Source organism: Typha latifolia, chromosome 3, assembly GCF_019914945.1.
Source record: "Typha latifolia isolate L0001 chromosome 3, TyphaL0001v2, whole genome shotgun sequence".
Classification (NCBI taxonomy): Eukaryota; Viridiplantae; Streptophyta; class Magnoliopsida; order Poales; family Typhaceae; genus Typha; species Typha latifolia.
In genome coordinates this window covers 15,555,300-15,573,165 of record NC_133088.1, presented here as the reverse complement: position 1 = coordinate 15,573,165, position 17,866 = coordinate 15,555,300, and the positions used below count along the sequence as shown (strand labels likewise).

General features: G+C 37.0%; 3 protein-coding genes across 3 annotated transcripts; all 3 read right to left on the bottom strand.

The window, feature by feature from the left end:
* Nucleotides 1-2,549: 2,549 nt before the first annotated feature.
* On the bottom strand, nt 2,550-3,533 carry LOC140785298 (ethylene-responsive transcription factor ERF026-like). The gene has a single exon (XM_073133127.1). It carries the CDS (start codon nt 3,254-3,256, stop codon nt 2,720-2,722), a length of 537 nt encoding a protein of 178 aa, XP_072989228.1. The 5' UTR covers nt 3,257-3,533; the 3' UTR covers nt 2,550-2,719.
* Nucleotides 3,534-7,220: 3,687 nt separating this feature from the next.
* LOC140784126 (protein-ribulosamine 3-kinase, chloroplastic) lies at nt 7,221-13,651 on the bottom strand. The gene is made up of 9 exons (XM_073131345.1): nt 13,502-13,651; nt 13,158-13,311; nt 12,520-12,610; nt 12,351-12,425; nt 12,185-12,273; nt 9,549-9,667; nt 8,846-8,986; nt 8,215-8,291; nt 7,221-7,513 (listed from the first exon to the last, which is right to left on the bottom strand). Exons 1-9 carry the CDS (start codon nt 13,605-13,607, stop codon nt 7,367-7,369), a joined length of 999 nt encoding a protein of 332 aa, XP_072987446.1. The 5' UTR covers nt 13,608-13,651; the 3' UTR covers nt 7,221-7,366.
* Nucleotides 13,652-14,004: 353 nt separating this feature from the next.
* On the bottom strand, nt 14,005-17,185 carry LOC140784127 (putative RING-H2 finger protein ATL69). Its single transcript, XM_073131346.1, has 3 exons — nt 16,624-17,185; nt 15,697-15,794; nt 14,005-14,664 (listed from the first exon to the last, which is right to left on the bottom strand). Exons 1-3 carry the CDS (start codon nt 16,786-16,788, stop codon nt 14,343-14,345), a joined length of 585 nt encoding a protein of 194 aa, XP_072987447.1. The 5' UTR covers nt 16,789-17,185; the 3' UTR covers nt 14,005-14,342.
* Between the last annotated feature and the right edge of the window lie 681 nt (nt 17,186-17,866).

The following is a 17,866-nucleotide window of genomic DNA, read 5'->3' as shown; positions in this document are numbered from 1 at the left end:
ATATATTAATAAGCACTAGATGGTGCACCCTAGGCAATCAGCATAAGATCAACTCGCAATGAATCTAAATAATCCAACTTAGTTGGTACTTTCTCAAAAGATCCCCTTAATTTATTTTTAATTTTTTTTAAGAAAAAAATAAGAATGGATAAAGCCGGAAGGATAATAGTTGCAAAACGAAAAGCAAGAGAAGACCTTCCACCAACCAAGACCCTCCACTCCCACTTGTCTTCCAATCTTTTTCCTCCCGGGCCCCAGCAATCCTCCAATCCCCCCGACCCATTCAACGATATCTACACAAGACTGCGACGCCTTTTCCCTACTTCGCGGCGGCCGCCGATTCCCAACTACCACAAAAACCTTTTCCTATCTCCCCGCCTCTCTTTGGTACCTCCCCTCTCTTCTCTCTCTCTCCCCCCCTATCGCTTTTATAGCATCATATTACTATCATACGGGCTGGTAGATCGTACCGTGAGCTTACACGTATTCATACCCCTCCTTCCAAATGTATTATTATTAGCTTGGGATGTAGTGAGTCTCGCCATCAACTTTTGAACGGTGGGGCATCGCGGCGAGATCCACCCAAGATCATGCTAGCGACTGTGTCTGCTCAATGTTCCAGACGTGTCACTGCACACGTGTTAATTTCCACCCGTTGGGTTCTTTAAGAAAGGAAGTCTTCAAGTTGGATGCTTCCTTGTTTGTTTCGTAGTGGTCGGCTCATAGTAATGGACTTATCGATCAACATATTTATATATATAGACAGTCAACGACAACCCTTTCTATGAAGCGGAATCATCCATTTTAATTCTTTTTCCTAAATTTACACTCGTAAGCATTTGAACTCGTGACTTTCTTCTACCACTGCAAAGAGGGCATCTAAGATCATAGTTGCCCATGCATTCCATAGGTACAAGTACATTACATAATCCCGGCCCTCTTACCTAACGAAGCAGCTTGTTTAACACAACGATTAAGTATTAATCGTGCGTGTTAGGAGTACGAGAGAATAAAGGCAAAAGCCAAAGTCATGTGCTCACACGTGGAAGAGCAAAAATATTATCGGTTCCTTTGTGACCAGGTACATGCACACCACCGACGTCGTCCAAGAACTCTAAAATGTTCCAAATGTGTGAAAATTTTTGGTTACTAAACTCTGTAGTAACATTTAACACAGAGCATTAGTAACTTCTTTCTACATCTCTATGTACAAAAACATGAATGAGCTGCTTTGACTCCCTGGCTTTGACTTTTCAAAATAAGTAATTGTGTTTTAGTGCCTATTTTTATTCTTATAGGTATATGTATTAAGAATAGCTAGTTTGGATGTTGAATTAATCAATGGTTAACATATAAATTCTCTATCGATCAAATGGAAAGGTCTCCGTAGCCCATCTCTTTTTTTACCATAAAGATCGACGTGAATCTGGGGTAGAACTGTTCGTGCGTCACTATCTAATCAAAGAGGGAAAAAAGTGTACCGTAAGGCGGAACAATTTTATGGCCATATGGTTGGCATCTTAAATGGCTCATTACTTCGGGAAAGGGATAGAGAAGATTTCACCAGTGAACATTAATGTATTCGTCCATTTCAATCAGTAACTAGTGAATCAAGTTCTCTCTGAGCATGGAGAGAGATGAAAACATTCTAATAAGAACTCACTTTTGTTTCTTATGCATATTAGCCAGGTTTACGCTGTTGGAAAATATTGGAATAAGAAATAGATAGACAGCTACGGAACATTATTATATATACGCTGTGTAATGGACTTGCAGAGCTTTGATGATCGGTAGGGTCATTTGAAATTTAAGGGAGGAAAAAAAAAAGTTAACAAGTTCTAACTTTTGAAACTTAAAAGTTGGGAATCCTACTGTTCCCGAGTTCAACTTCATCTTACTTATTTAGTCACATCCGTGCTGGTTTCTTTGGAAGTTAGCAAAGCCTTTTAGAGCTGTGGAATCTGGCTATCCAATCATATGTGATATCGGAAATGTACACATCCAACTCCATGAAAACTGACCATATCCTATACATATATACAAAGAATTAGTTGGTCAATGAAGTACTTATCTTATAATATTTGTACAAATATTCTCTTTTATATAAATATCCATGTTGATATTCTTATATTCATAATTCGATCCATTGGTTGGTCTGTGGACCGTGGAACATTTTTATTCACCTAAAAAATCTCAAGAGTTGTATTTATTAAGCTAACATCAAGATCGAACTAGCCTATCACCACATGCGAAAGAAATTGGCGAGAGAACATATGGGAGACTCAGCTCAGTTACCTTTCCCATTATTAATTAATTTCCTAAGTTGAAACCATATATTGGAGGACGGACCTTCATACGATAAGAAGAATGAGTCGTTCCCACGTATCACAGATTCTTTAGTAGTAGCTGTGACCTCCAGTAGCGATCTGAGACGTCCGATACCAATCCAACGGCATCGCAATTAGCACGCAAGTTAGTAGGATTAACCAGATAGATTATATATATATATATATAATTACAACATCTCCATAAACGGCAAGCTTCGAGAATTGCAAAGTCAAAAGGCCCCAATCTCGATTACCAAAACGAGCAAGAGGCGTGGACATGTCTCCATTATACTCAAAGGGGGTAATACTCAAACTGATCCAAGGCATGCATCGATCATACACACATACTACTAATAGCTACTAAAATCTCCAATCGATCTCGATCGAACTAATTAATGGTAGCTCCAAAGGCTGCCCCCCTGATCCGAGGTCTCCAGTGAGTAGTCGGAAGTGGTCGGACTCAGCCTCGGAGGGCTCATCATCATCCCCTCCGCCATGCTAACTAGCAATTGTGGCATGTCAAAGATCTCCTCCTCGTCCATGTACCCTCCCGCATTACAATTTCCGGACACACCTTGACTCTGAGTACCTTCCGGTTTCGGCAGGCAGGCCGCGGCCGCCGTGGCGGCCGCGGCCTGTATGTGTGCCGGCGAAGCCGACGCGGGGATTGGCCTCGACGCGATGGCGTCCGGGAAGTTGAGCACCGCATCGGCGCCCCGGAGGGCGTGCGCCGCGACGTCGTAGGCGACCGCAGCCATCTCGGCGGTCGGGTACGTGCCGAGCCAGATCCTGTTTGCCTTCCGCGGCTCGCGGATCTCCGACACCCACTTGCCGCTCCGGCACCGGATGCCGCGGTACTTGGGGTGCCTCCCGGTAGGCGATGACGGTTGTGACCTGTGCACGTGGGAATAATGGTGGTCGTGATCCATCTTATGTGTCTTTATATATATATATATCCTCTATAGGACCTATACCTCCTATAAGAACCCTATGAATATCTATATCTATATCTATATATAGTCTAAGGTAGCTTAATTAGGGTGGGGAAGGCAAGAGAAATAAAAGTGTTCGTGGAGTAGGGGATTTAGATTTGGCGCATGTTGTTTGGAGTGGAAGCTCGTGAGAGGAGAGAGGGGTGCATTTAAGCGGGTGGGAGAGAAGCGTGGGGATTTCGCGGGGAGTGAGAGAGTTCGTCGCCATCGTGTGAGAAGAGAGAGATGAGACGCGGTATTGGGAGTTGCTCGCTAGCAATTAGCTGTTACCTGAAGAGCAAAACACTTGAAACTTTAGGGTTGTGGTGATATTAACCCACAGTCGCTTTTCTAATGGGAGAGGGGAATAATTAAATATGACAAGTGCGACAAATATATGATGGTTAGAAAGCTTGATAGCAGTGTGCGAGCCACTTTATTTAATTATATATTAGTCTGTTATTAGAATAGTAAGTTGAACAACAATAATAATAATAATAATAATAATTGTAATCATATTCCCCTTTTATCTCTTTTTTTTTTCTTGGTGTACGTTCCTACTTATCTTTTTGGTCCGACTTGTGTGCGACGTGACATATAAAAAGGCTTTTGAGGTCATAAAATAAAATGTTGCTAAACTATTTTAAATCCCACTAGAATATAATTTTCTTAAACCTACTGATTAATTATAACCGCAAACCGTTTGAATACTTTCTGTAAAGATGGTTGTTGAGAGAGTTTATCTAGGAGTGAGGAAGGAGACACGGAGAGAGATTTGAGGAATCTTTACTGTTTACTTATTTCTTTCTTTGTTTTTTTTTTTAAATTTTTATTTGTGTGGATGTCAGTAAAAATAATTTTCTTTTGCAACAGCTAGAAAGTGAAAGAAAACACGAAAGAGCAAAAATAAAAATAAAATAAAAATCTTATGTTTCTTTTGTCTATTTATTATTTATAATTCGACTCTCCTTTTTTCTAAGTATTTTTCAAAACACTATGTAAAGTACAAGAATCAAAATTAATAATATATATATATATATATATATATTAACATAATAAGATTTAAAATAGCAATAAATATGAAAAAAAAAAAAAAAAAAAGATATTTGGAGCTTAGCTTAACTTGAAAAGCACAAAAGTCGAGGGATGACGGATGATACATGATATACCAACGATAAGTAACCTCAAATAGTTTTTTAAAGCAAATACAAGACAAAACTAAGATCCTAGTCGGCTACAAATATCTTGTCGTCAACGTGGCGCCTTTCTATTGGATAGTTGGAGCTCATAATGTCAGCAGCGACGCCGACCGATTTGAGTACGGAAAGGATTATACAGACTTGATATACTATGCCAATTACTATACTAAATTAATTAAATTACGAAGTTAAGACTATTTTCAATTATATACACACATGGTTTCACTGGAGACTCGTGATTATCGACGAGGAAATTAAAATATAAAATAAAAATGCAACTATCTCTAAAACAATTTTGCGACGTGATTTTATTTTAAAAGGCAAGTGGCATCTACCTATTGTCTATTGATGGATTGGTTGGTCCACCATAACCTTCTCCCCTTCATTAATTGATCATTAAAGATAAGAGCCAGAAAATTCTCTAAGACCGTAGCTATCTAAGTTGGAAACAGTAGCTGTTGCATCTATAAATGTTTTAACTTAATATTCCTAGCATCACAATTCACTCCTTATCGCGGGCCATCAGGAATTGGATTATCCAGTGCTTCTCCAGTGAGGTGAGGTGAATCCAGTTTACATTAACGCGTTCTTTGGGGGTTAGTTCGGAATCAGACTAGTCTACTCATGTCGATCGATGGATTCATTGAAGATGGCAAGGCAAAACTTGAAGCCTCCTTATTTGTCCAACAGTCAAAGAGTGCTAGAGCTGGGGACTGTGTTGGTAGGCAGATATCATCACCTGGGCACCACTCTGCTCTTTGCCTGGGAATTCTCCTCTTGGGAGATCATCTCGGTAGTCAATCGGTTTGAAGAAATTCTTTGGTGCATCAAGAATATCATTGCTCAGTGCAGAAAACTAATTAATATCTCATTTTGGCCTTTGTACTTTTGTTTATATTTACAAGGATTGCAATTACAATTAGGCTGCTGATTACGTAGCCCATTGAGGTAGACTTAGTCTCTTTTTTTATTCAGAATGGCCTAATTTTCTTCCTCTCTTTGATTTGATTTGTGTCCTTCATTTTGACCTTCTGGGGAGATATGTCTCTTCGAAATAATATAACTTAGTTGGGTTAGGAGATATTCTTCTTAATAGAAAAAATAATGGTTATTTACTAGTATTGCTAGTAAATAACCATTTAAACTTAAAAGACTATCAAAAAAAGCTCATTGGCTTTTTTCAAAGAGAATCTTTAGCTGATTAATCTTATATATAAAACTTGATAGAGTTCATACACATTTATAACTATCATTCTCTCTAAATACATTAAATTATCTTTGGAGTTTGTTTGATTGGGCTTATTTAGAACTCGAACTCAATTGTATTAATTTCAAGTAAAGTCAAACTCAAGTTCAACTTATTTACACTTTTAAAAAAATTTATTTAAATAAACTATTATTTCAATCACTCTTATTTTTTTTTTCTTTTCTTCTCTTTATTATCTTTATTTGTCAATTATAAAATCTACTTTAATCATTTATTAAACTATAATTTCAATTTTATATGACAACAAAGTATAGTTATTACATATTATATTAGTATACAACTAAATACTAAAATAATTTATGTCAGCATAATTTCTCTTATGCTAGTAAAAATAAACTATATTGGTATTGGCGTCATTCTATAAGTGAATGGAATAATAAAAAGAGACTTTGCATTAATTACTAACCACGGTTACAGATTACCCATTCACGTAGATCTCTTCTCAAGATCGACCGGAACTCATAATCTAAGCATAATTCGCATAAGCATGAAGAATACTATGCGAAGGAGGGAGAGAGAGAGAGAGAGAGAGAGAGAGAGTACGACCGCCTTTAATAGTTCTCTACGACGGCCAGAGGAGTCTATATAAAAAAATAGTACTATTCATCACCCTAAATTATATTTATTTTAGAAAACTCTCTGTGATTGTACCCTTATCACTTATGGAGGAGGTATTAATGAATGTGGAATTTAATAATAGTACTATATATATATATATATATAGATATATATTCTATCTCTTTCGGTAGGTTGTCAACTGTAATTCAAAACAAATTGAAATCACCAGCAGATTAGATACGGACATTTGATATGACCCATGCCATGGCCCACGGGCCAGCTTACGTGAACCAGATGCCATGCTGGCTCCTTGTAAGCCCTACCTCTACCTGATGTGCCATCCTGGCTCCTTATAAGCCCTACACGATTTACTTGCAGAAATAAGAATAAGATCAACACTGTTACAATTATTTCAATTTTTTTTTGTACTAATAAAAGAAAATTTATAAATTATAGTGTTTAGTTATATATTAATATAACATAAAATTGAAATAATAGTTTGATAAATAATTAAAATATGGGATAAGAGGAGAAAGAAGGAAGATGAAAGAGAGAGTGATTAAAGTGACTTTCCAGAGAAAAATAGTAATGTATTAGATATATAGAAAAGATGAGAGATTATATCAGTGTAAGAAGGTTTATATCAGAATAAATCTATTCTTATTCGACAAGTGATGACTAGAAGTTACATTTCAGATCTAACAAATGTAACGGCTTCCAAGCCAGCTAGAGAGAAGCCAAGCCGAATCTGTCAACTACCTAGGCATTGGCTAGATTCAAGCTTAGAATGCTCAGGCTCGATTCGAGCCACGGCTCCAAGGGGTAGTTTTCTGAAGCACTAACATGTTGATAATAGATACAACATAGGGTCCTGGGAAGCCCACCAAGTTCGTAATGCTGATCTTTCCAAGTTCGTAAATATATTCAAGTGAATTCCTTTTTCTTTTTTTTCTTTTCTTTTTTTGTTCACAAGAACGAGAAATTCAGAAAATCTACATTCAACAGTTACAATAACTTGGAAGTGGTTTTGTACCAGAGGATGCTTTAAGCTTTTAGCATCCGTAAGTAGTCATCAATGATCGACATGGCTGATGATCGGTATCCTGAACCAAAAAGATTGTAGTGATTCAAGTAATGGTAGAGCATGTACAGGTCCCTCCTGTTCTCAAAGCCTGGCTGTTTTGGCATCACCTGCATACAAAATTATGCCAATAAAAGATAATAGTTCTGCCCAAAAAATGGATAAGTTGACGGTATATCTTGCATTTAGAGAAATGAGGAGTAGAAGACTGCAAAAAATAGGCTCCAGAATATAAGATCAATAAATAATGGTTGTGTTTCTCAAAGTGATAGTGTACAGTTTGTCTTCAAATAAACAGAACTATGATGTCAACCCACACATCTCAAGCACTATGGTACACATCTATCTAACTTCAGAAAAGGCAACTCTGCATCATCCATCATCCATCATCCACTGGTTTCCAAGAAAGATGCACTAGTTTCCAAGAAAGATGATACTTGCTTCTGAAGAAATAAACTGACAAGTGACACCATCGATTATAGCAGCCATGTGTTTATCTCAATCATGCACAAATTTTGGTGACATCAATTGACCTTCTTATTGAAGGCTAGAGTGCAGAACATTCTTGCACAGTAGCACCACCCTTATAAGGAAGTCCATTCTTGCAATATTCCAAATTTTCTTTTCTAAAATTTAAAATTTTTTACTACTAGAGCACTTTTAACATTTAAGAACTACCATAATATCAGTCAACTGTACACATCCATTCTCGCTATCTGTTCCATATAGGTAAAAGTTTATTTCCAGAGCTTCCAGAGTGAAGTTTACTTGCTTCTGTTATTTATCACTTATATGATGAGAAAGGTGATACCTCAAAGTACGAATTATAAAATGACCCGCCAAATCCAGCACACCAGGACATTCCAAACTCTGCCTCATTATGCCCATCTGTGGATACATAAAGAAAACGGATAAATTATTACAAGGAGAAAATTGCTTTTAGGACACATTCTATAGCATGGCATAAGATCAACATGAAGTTTGGACTATAAACTTCATGTTAAAAACTTTAGACAAAGTTAACATCTTTTACTCATTGCTCATGTCTTCAGATTCTGAAAAACAAATCCAGAGGTGGAAAGGTTGCACAGTTTCGTCAAATATTAACCAAAAGTTTGTAGTCCAGCTCTTATCCACAATGTCAAATTAGTTCAATAGTAAACTTTGTATTATCAGAGAACTCTAAATGTTAAATTAGGACATCTGAAATCTTAGAATCCTTGTCATTGAAATGATAGCACGTAGTCACATTATCCTTGGTGCATGGACATTTTTAATAAATAAAATTGCTTTAATTAACAATTGCTGTTTTCCACTCTAATAAAATTAATTGGGATTAAAATAGATGTCTTTTAATAGAATCTAAGGCTTAGAAGTTTTTATTTATCACTTGGTCAACCTTCAGATTCAGTAGTAGTAAATAAGTACTGAGCTAAACTTACAGTAACATGCTGGATCCAATATAACAGGATCACCATTCTTATCAGAGCTAATGTTTCCACTCCACAAGTCCCCATGTAGTAAGCATGGCTCAATTACGACATCTTCGAAAAGAGCTCCCATGTTCTTCAACAAACGTTGACCTGTTGAAGGGATATTGGAAAGTTGAAAGTGACAAGAGGAACTTATTACCAGGGACCAATAACTTGATCATAATATCTCGGTTCACTAGCTTTAACATGATGCTATGCCTCCTGATTTTCATCAATCAACATTTAATTATTTTTTAAAATATATGCAGTTATTTGTAACCAGAAATTACCTCAGACCCAAATTCACTGACAGATGGGACAATAGAGCCTCGAGTCTTAGCTAATGCTTTTGCCAAAGGAAGTGAGCATCTTCCAGTTATTGGCAAAATATATGGCTCTTCCAAAGGCAACTCAAAGAAAAGCACAACTAACCTAACTAGCGAAATGATTATAATTCACCAGTAGTGATTTAAGTTATCATCATGAATGGTGAAGTCAATTATGAATATATATATATCTTATAATAAGAATTATGGAAAGAGCCTAGCATGATGGGTGAAACAACATGCAGCTCACTGCAAACCAAGATCTCAGCTACTTCCTCATGATGCAATAAAACTACTAATAATGCATGCACTATTTTGGTATGTAACTATTTCAATACTCATTGTACCTTTTTCATATATGCTAGAGTCCCCAAACTGGTTGAACGCTAGATTTAATTGGTAGCCCAATCTATGCTCAGCAAAGAACTCAATCCAGTTGGAAGTCCAAGTGTTTATCTGTGGAGTACTACAACAGGACAGTCAGATGAGCTAGGATGTGTTAATGTTGCGTGCTTAAACAATAATTAACTACATGAAGGATTACAGTATTGATGATCAACAACTATATGCAGAGCCCCATACTAGGATTGGGCAAAGGAAAAGCAGGAAAACCTACAGCATGAAGAAAGGGTTATGCAATTGCGATACAATTTCAACAAAGGAAGCAGAGAGAAGCCATGAGGCTTTTAAGAACCACTTTTTGCATGTACAGAAAACATCAACCAAATGTAACATGAGGTCTCTAAGAAAATTGCAAGTAGGAGTGGCAAAAGTCAACATGACTCGATAACTTGATATTTAAATGGGTTATGGTTTAATCTAATCGGGTTTGGGTCATAAACGAGTCAACTCATTTAATATTCATGTTCTGTTTGTGTTTACACTACTAACCCGATTCCAACCCGTTTAATTATACTGGGTTGAATTTGGTTCAGTTAACCCGCCAACCCTATTAACCCATCTCATATACCCTATGTAAGTTAGACAGCTTTTGCGCTAGTCCTTTCTCTTTTATTCTGTCATTCTTCTCTTCCTTATGTGACTGGTAAAAATAGATGGCACTCCTCATCTTGTCCGAAATCCTAGCTCTCGCCGGAGAAGAGACAATGACGGGAAACCAATATGCGTCAGAGATCGCTCATACGAAGCCATCTACAAACCATCGTTTTATCTGATGCCTCTAAGATCAGATCTTTGTCATCGAGGAGCGCAGGGCCTTTGCAACTATTTATTGGAGCAATACTAGGTACAATGTTTTTTTAATTATCCTTTTGTTCGATGTCTATTTATTTCTTTGTTAGGTTTTTTTTTTTTCGTATTTGAGGTTGTGTCAGTTTTTTTTTAATTTCCCTTCTGATGTAGATGATAGATGGACGAGAGCATGACTGCCCAAGGATTGAGGAAATGCAGTGAGGAGGAGATGGTCATCATGGGGTACAAAGGATTTGAAGGCCGCTGCACCTGCAGGTCTATATGAAAAAGGTCTTGAGAGGGTCATGGAATCTTGTGATGATTTGGGGAAGGAGAATGATGAGCTACGAATGAGGCTGCAGGACAACACTACCAGAAGAAATCGATCCTTTGATCAATTGTGAAACTAATATTGTAAGGTGAGGTATGCAGGACAACACTACCAGAAGAAATCGATCCTTTGATCAATTGTGAAACTAATATTGTAAGGTGAGGTATTTATTAGTTAGCATGTTGATTATGTGAATTCTTTGGGGAATGCCAACTTAATTGGTGTCTAGGACTGCTCAGTATGACCCAATCACTGAATTGCTAGCACATGTCAAATGGACATACCATTATATCAGTCTTTCAAAGACTATTCAATATCATATGTGCACTTAATTGGCACCTAGGACTGTATGGAATTCAATATCATATATGCACTTAATTGTCTTTAAAACTAATATGAGATCATGATGGGCATTTTTAGCAGTGGAATTTATTTTATATTCTGCCAACCTAACTGATTAGTGATTACTCTTACTTACATGATTTCAACATTGACTTTCTATTCAATTGGCGAGCTCGCTTCTTGTGTTTTTGCTTGTTGGCAATCATTCCTTCATTCAATGCTTTACATACAACTGTATCAGCATAGAAATTTCAAAAGAGAAATACATATACATTGTTTTGATCCAACTTTATATATCTATTCATTGATATGCGAAAAGTCATTTAGTCTATCTAAAATGTTGTTATTGTCAAGCTATACATTTTTTTCATCCAGCTTGATTAATCTATACATTGATATGTGAAAGGTTGTTCTGATAAGTTACAAGGTGCTGATCCAGCTATGCTGTTTTTGCTTTACAGATAACTGTAACATGAAAGAAGTTTCAAAGGAGGAATATCTACATATTGTGCAGTTCAGATCTTTTATTACTTTTATTAGAGAAGCACACATCGCCAGTTTAGTGATGTTAAATTGGAGATCCTTTTTTTTCCCTCTCCCACACAAATCGCCAATTTGTATCTATTTAATAAATTGTCAATTTTGAAGCTTATTTGTATGTTGAATTTGTGGAAATATGAGAAGTCTAAAAGAATTGTAATATGTTTATGATGACAATTGTATTTCATGTTATTGCTGCTAAATTTTGTTGCTATTTGTCTGCTAATTATTGCCACAATATTGTAAGATAAATATTTTTTTATGCTAAATTTTTTTTGTTAGTTTGGTTGTAAAATTCTACATATATTCTAAATCTTGTTGTAGATGTTTTTGTGGTAACATGTAAACAGTTTAACCATGTTATGTTAAAAACACAACTCATTTATTAAACGGGTCAAATAGGTCGTGTTGTGTCGCGTCATCTGTGTAACAAATAGGTCACATTCGTGTTTAGAATTTCAATTTGTTTAACAAACGGGTTGTGTTCATGTTAGTGTTAACACAATACAATTGCTACCCCTAATTGCAAATCTTAAAATGATCTTAAAAGGTTAATCAGTTTAAGAGAAGAAAATTCACCTGCCAATAGTATTGTCGACATGAAAACCAAAGCCCTTATCAGATTTTGCAGCTTTATGCATTTCAGCAAGCTTTCTTCCTAAAACTGACTGAGGACAGATATTCTGTTAAACAAAGATCAACTTCTCTGCGAGCTTTAGAGGAAGTATTGATACACGAGTATCACCTGACTTCCCCTAGAAGGGCCAAACTCAATAAATTCCATTATGATAAAGGAACCACCTGTTGGTAAAGGTCCAACCTACAACTCAAATGTCAAAATAATTTACTTATTAGCTAGAGGGTGTACTGGAGAAATTTCATAGGAAACTACAAATAAATTGCACGTTATCCACCTTATACGGCATGGGAACACGAATTGATTTGGTGTCATACATTGCACGCAAACCAAGGGCCTCCCCTTCAAACATGGATGTTCCAATTTTTCTGAACCAGATAACAAAAAAGATATTGTTATTAACCACAGTTTGCTTGTGAAATAAAAAAAACAAACGGAAGCAAGAACAGATCTAGAAACAGGCAATCGTATACTTCAAGATATGTATGAATACTTCTGTTAAAATTGAAATTGAACACATTTCCTTTAAGCTATTTGTAAGTATTACTGATAGAAGATAAAGAGATCCTAGAACCAGAAAAAGTTTGGCGACACACAACATGGGAAGAGCCCAAGTGCTGCTTCTGATGCAACGAAGAGCTATCTAACTATCAAAATATCTCCACTCTACTGGTCCTCGTTAAACAACAGGCAACTTACATTTCAAAAATAGTTTAGCAAAAACAGAAAAAAAAAAAAAAAACTCTTTTGAAGTCACCATAAGTATAAATCCAATAAAATATGAACCAATCTGAAAAAAAAGGAAATTAAACTAAAAATAAATAAATATCCACTATAATATGTCTCTAGTCTCACTATAATATACGAAATTTGAAGAAACTTGACTCTTGTACAGGATTTTGAAGCATGGCATGCCTGTTCGTCTTCACGAAGAAGGAACCGGAATCAGTATCATAGCGGCTCGCATGGTTGATGCAGCCTCCCCCAATTGGACTGATCCGTGTAATCTGAGTAGCCTTCCCTTCCGTGAGAATCCATCCGCGAATCGGATCGTCACTTAATGCCGACACTGCCAATTGAGAAAAGTAAGAAAATTTATCAACCTAGAGACATAATAACTGCTTCGATCTCAAGCAATGCTAGCAAAAACATCAAACAGTCTCTCAGATTAGTATTCTAAAAGGAAGTGATAAAGAGATGAAAGAATTGATTTGGATGATAAATCTCGGGATTTTTTACAGAAGGGATTTGATACTCACTGATCCAGAAGGGACGAGCGCGTCGAGATTTGGCGCGAGACGAGCGGCGAGAAGAAGGGAAAGGGTTGGGAAGAAGGGCGGCGGAGAGGACTCCCGCGCGCGTCATCCCTCGTCCGGCACAAATCCCAGGGACACCCACTCGACATCCACTTATCACCTTTATTTATCTTATTATTTATTTGTTAAAAAATAATAATAACTTAATTAATACTGTTCCAATAAATACTATCCAGAATTCGAACATTAAAACCCTCATATAATTGCTTTGAGGCTAAGAAATCTCATATAATATGAGTCCTCTAACTAAAAGAGCACTATGCCAGTGGCTATTACCACTTTTCCCTTCCTTTAAATTTTTTATCATCCAATAATAATAATAATAATATCCGATTATTATCATCATTATCTAATTGGCATAACTAGAAATTTTCCCCGTCCTTGGGTTTAAAAGGTTGTCCTGATAATCTTTCAGATATATTATGATATCCAATAAGGCATAAGTATAAAATAACAAGCAAGCAACTCAAAAGCATTGATAAAAAATCAAAAGTCACTAGCTTTACAGACTAAGTCGCCTAGCAGCATAATTTCGCTGCTCCCACTCATAGAGGGATGACTAGACTCAAGCGTACAAAGTCACTCCCTGTATCTCTTGTACCCATAGGGCTTTCAGATCGACTTCTGCAATTGTTGATAAATTGAAATCCATAACAAATATCATGCCTGTTACTGCCAAGAAAGATCATTTGTGTCTCTGTAGTTGTAAACTGGCTCAGATGGGAAATTTTGAGAAGCACCAGTAAGGGTTCATCAGTCTCTGAATCTAATCATCACTGCCTGATTACCTTCTGGATTCTTGTATTTCTTGTGGAACAGGAACAACCACAGACACGGATTCATGTCGAATGTGGCTATCTTCTCTGCCTTCTGAACGGACATGGCTGGGATGTAGCCATTGGTTAGACTGACCGTCAGAGGCTCTGAGTGCAGAAGCTGAAGCATATTTTGCTTCAAATATGTCACCTAATGGTAGACGACAGATCGGACAAGTCGGCTGTTTCTGCAACCACTCATCTATGCAGGCAAGATGAAAGTTATGCCGGCATGTCGGCATGATACGGAGCATCTCTTTCTCTTCGTATTCTCCTAAACAAATTGAACACCTGTTGGAGCAAAAATGACAGTAAATTTTTGGGAAAGATAAAAACTTTCTTTTTTTACTTCTGCGTAAAGATTAACTGAAGTAAAAAAAAAAGAAAAGGACAGTTAGAGTTGCAGCATATGTGCAGAAAGAAGAACGAGATCTTTTTTTACTCCCCATCAATGACAAGTAACAAAAGCTGGGAGGAGCCCCTATGGAAGCACCACTCTGAGCTAAAGCATTCAATAGTAATAACTGAATCCATCATATAAATATATAACTGAAAGACTTAATGTGCTAAAAGAATGTCATGACATGTTAGATACTTCATGACAACTAGAATGCCTTGCAATCATCGAGACCTGACATATAAAAAGAAAAAAAAATCAACTCTTAACTGTACATGGCTGACAATCCATTCTTTGTAGTCTGCGTCCATAAAACACTATGCACATTTAAACTTTTTAAAACATTTATTTTTCAGAGAAACCGACATTTTAAAACATACTCATGGTACCAAGAACATTTCCTCAAATCAAGTAATTGCACATATAGATTTTCATTTGTAACAAAGCTAGTAATGGTGTCCAGTGAGAAATGAATGGATGAGGAAAAGAATTTGAGCGCACTCTGTCGACAAACAAAAGATGTCGTTGAAGAGAAAAAAATACTAGTCTAGCTCTCACAATGATAAGCATGGAGGAAAAAGTCTGCACAGTGGATGCAATTTGATAGCAGACAAGTTTTTCATGAGTCATCATGGCACAATTCAGTGCAGGTCGAAGGCACTGGGAGATTGCCATGGATGGCTTTATTACTTTATTACAATTATATTGAGAGCAGAAGGAACTTTGGCAATTTCAAATAAAAAAAATTTCCTTCTAATAAACTATAATATGTCTTGTATTTAAACTCAATTGTGACTGCGTACTTTGTGTAATCTACAATAGCAGAAGCAACATATCAAGAAAGGGAGTTGACAATTACATGATGCAGTATGCAATAGCAGAGGCAACATATCAAGAAAGGAAGTCCACAATACAGAGCCACTTACTGGGCATCTTCTTTGGAACGGAAAGCGTCCCTGTTGTACTTCATTTTTGGAATAGCAGCAACAGCAACAGGTTCCAAGCCACTAATTGCATGTTCTGACTATTGGCCAAAGTTGCAAATAAATAAATGTCAATTGGAATCATAATTCCCTTGCATGCAAATGCTACTTATCGTCTACTTGGAAGAAAAGCTGCTGGGGCAGACTTTGATAAAACACTTCCACCAAGTTATGACTAATAAAGAATCAACATATTTGACATGTTAACATAAACTTAGATCCTTTTCGCAATAGTTCAACCATCCAAACACGAGCCAAAGTGGATTTTTCTCTGAGCAACTTAAGATATTAACACGAAACATTTTGCCTCTTCCCAACGAACTTGTCTTGCACATCAAGTAATGAAAGGATAAGAGATGCCTCTGCATATTGTACATAAGTTTATATTTCACCAGAGAGAAGTCTCTTTCCTTTTCAAAAAAAAACACTAAGCGATTGATTTGCTACTTTAGTTATGAAGTGAAACTCAGCAGAAGCATCATCAATGAGCACTTCAACCTCTCTTAGATGTGGCAAACGACTGACTGCAAAGATAAAAGCATCCAAAAGGCCATCCAATATACCTTGGAGCATTGCAACTAATATCTTAAGAGTCTTTCTATATCTAGCTAGATCACTACTAGATATTTCCTAGAAATAGTTAAATAATTATTCACTATAAAGCATTAAAAAAGCACAATTAAAGACTTAAAGATGTGGGCCCATCCGTTTTCCAGGGGGGGGTTCTTATCCCATCAATTATTAGTTTCATGGACCATGTTCTTCTCCAAACCTTATTCCTCCTTCTCCTGATTCATAAAACTCTATAGAAAAGAAAAAGGAAAAATACAAATAATCATCGAGGGTTCAGAAAGGTGAGTGGGAACTAACCGGCTCGTCGAGATCGGACTGGAGCTCGATATCGAACGGGGCGGCGCGAGACTCGTTGGACCGGATCCGACCGCAGATGAGTCGCGCGCAAACGAACACGATAAAGGTAGCGCTCATACCAAACCCGATGACGGTGGAGACTAGGTTCAATCCCGAACCCAACATCGCGAAATCCTTCACCCTACCTACCTCTTTCTATCTCTTATTACACCTATCTCCTCCTCCTTTTCTTCCCCACTCTATCTCAAACCATCGCCACCACCGCCGCCGCCGCCGCCGCCGAAAACGGTGGCTCGGGATTGTGGATGGGAATGGTAAGCATCCATTTAGCAGTGGGATGGGATTTGGGATTTGGGATCTTGTAAATAGCTTTGGGAGAGATGGCAAGTAATGGTCAGAGAGAGACAGAGAGAGACTTGAATCTTAGCGATTGGAATCAAACGTTCCACAAGAGTCACTGTGGAAGGCGGGGCCCGCGCGGCGGCAGGCGGCGTGGGGGCGTCTCTTTCCTTCTTTCTTACTTAGGGGGAGGGGCTTATGATATGTGGTAGGTAGGTTGTATAGGGGGGTGAGGACTGAGGAGGGTCTTCATATAGTAATAATATGGAGATATTATTTTGAGTATTAGTCTTTAGAAAGTTTAAAAAGAGAAAAAGGAAGATTCTTTGGCTCAATAATGAGTCAATAGTTATGCCACGAGACAACAAAGGTATTAGGATAAAAATATCTAGGCATGTACGTACAGTAACACATGGGGGCTACTTTGTCTTTCAAAACAAAACCTCTCTAAAGAAAGAGAAAATAAAATAAAATGGCTGCATAGAAACAAGGCAGAATATATTAGTAGTGATGCAAAAACTCTTTTTTTATGTACTAATTGTCTATAAATTTTAGTAATTATATCATAAACTTTTATATATTTAGGAGCGTAAACACTAAGCCTAAACAAATTAGACTTGAATTAAGTTTGACTTAAAATTAATTTCAAACTTAAAATATTATTCAAGAGACTTAGCTCAAGTCAAGCTTATGGATATATATATATATATAGTCGAGCTCAACTTGAGCGAGCTAACACCAACTCAAGCTCCGCTCAAAATTAATTTCGAGTCTAAAATATTATTTAACTTCAACTCTGCTGGGCTTCAGGTGAGTTGGACCCAAGACTAAACCGATGTGTGCGAGAGCTATCTAAATTTGTATCTATGATTATACTTAGCGAATATAGTAATTTAGGTTACTA

Coding starts and splice junctions, on each gene's coding strand:
- LOC140784127 (XM_073131346.1), bottom strand. CDS start 16,788: ATGTTGGGTTCGGGATTGAACCTAGTCTCCACCGTCATCGGGTTTGGT. Junction 15,795..16,623: donor AGTCCGATCTCGACGAGCCG/GTTAGTTCCCAC, acceptor TTTGGCCAATAG/TCAGAACATGCAATTAGTGG. Junction 14,665..15,696: donor CGTTCCAAAGAAGATGCCCA/GTAAGTGGCTCT, acceptor TTGCTCCAACAG/GTGTTCAATTTGTTTAGGAG.
- LOC140784126 (XM_073131345.1), bottom strand. CDS start 13,607: ATGACGCGCGCGGGAGTCCTCTCCGCCGCCCTTCTTCCCAACCCTTTC. Junction 13,312..13,501: donor CGCTCGTCCCTTCTGGATCA/GTGAGTATCAAA, acceptor CTCAATTGGCAG/TGTCGGCATTAAGTGACGAT. Junction 12,611..13,157: donor TTCTTCGTGAAGACGAACAG/GCATGCCATGCT, acceptor TATCTGGTTCAG/AAAAATTGGAACATCCATGT.
- LOC140785298 (XM_073133127.1), bottom strand. CDS start 3,256: ATGGATCACGACCACCATTATTCCCACGTGCACAGGTCACAACCGTCA.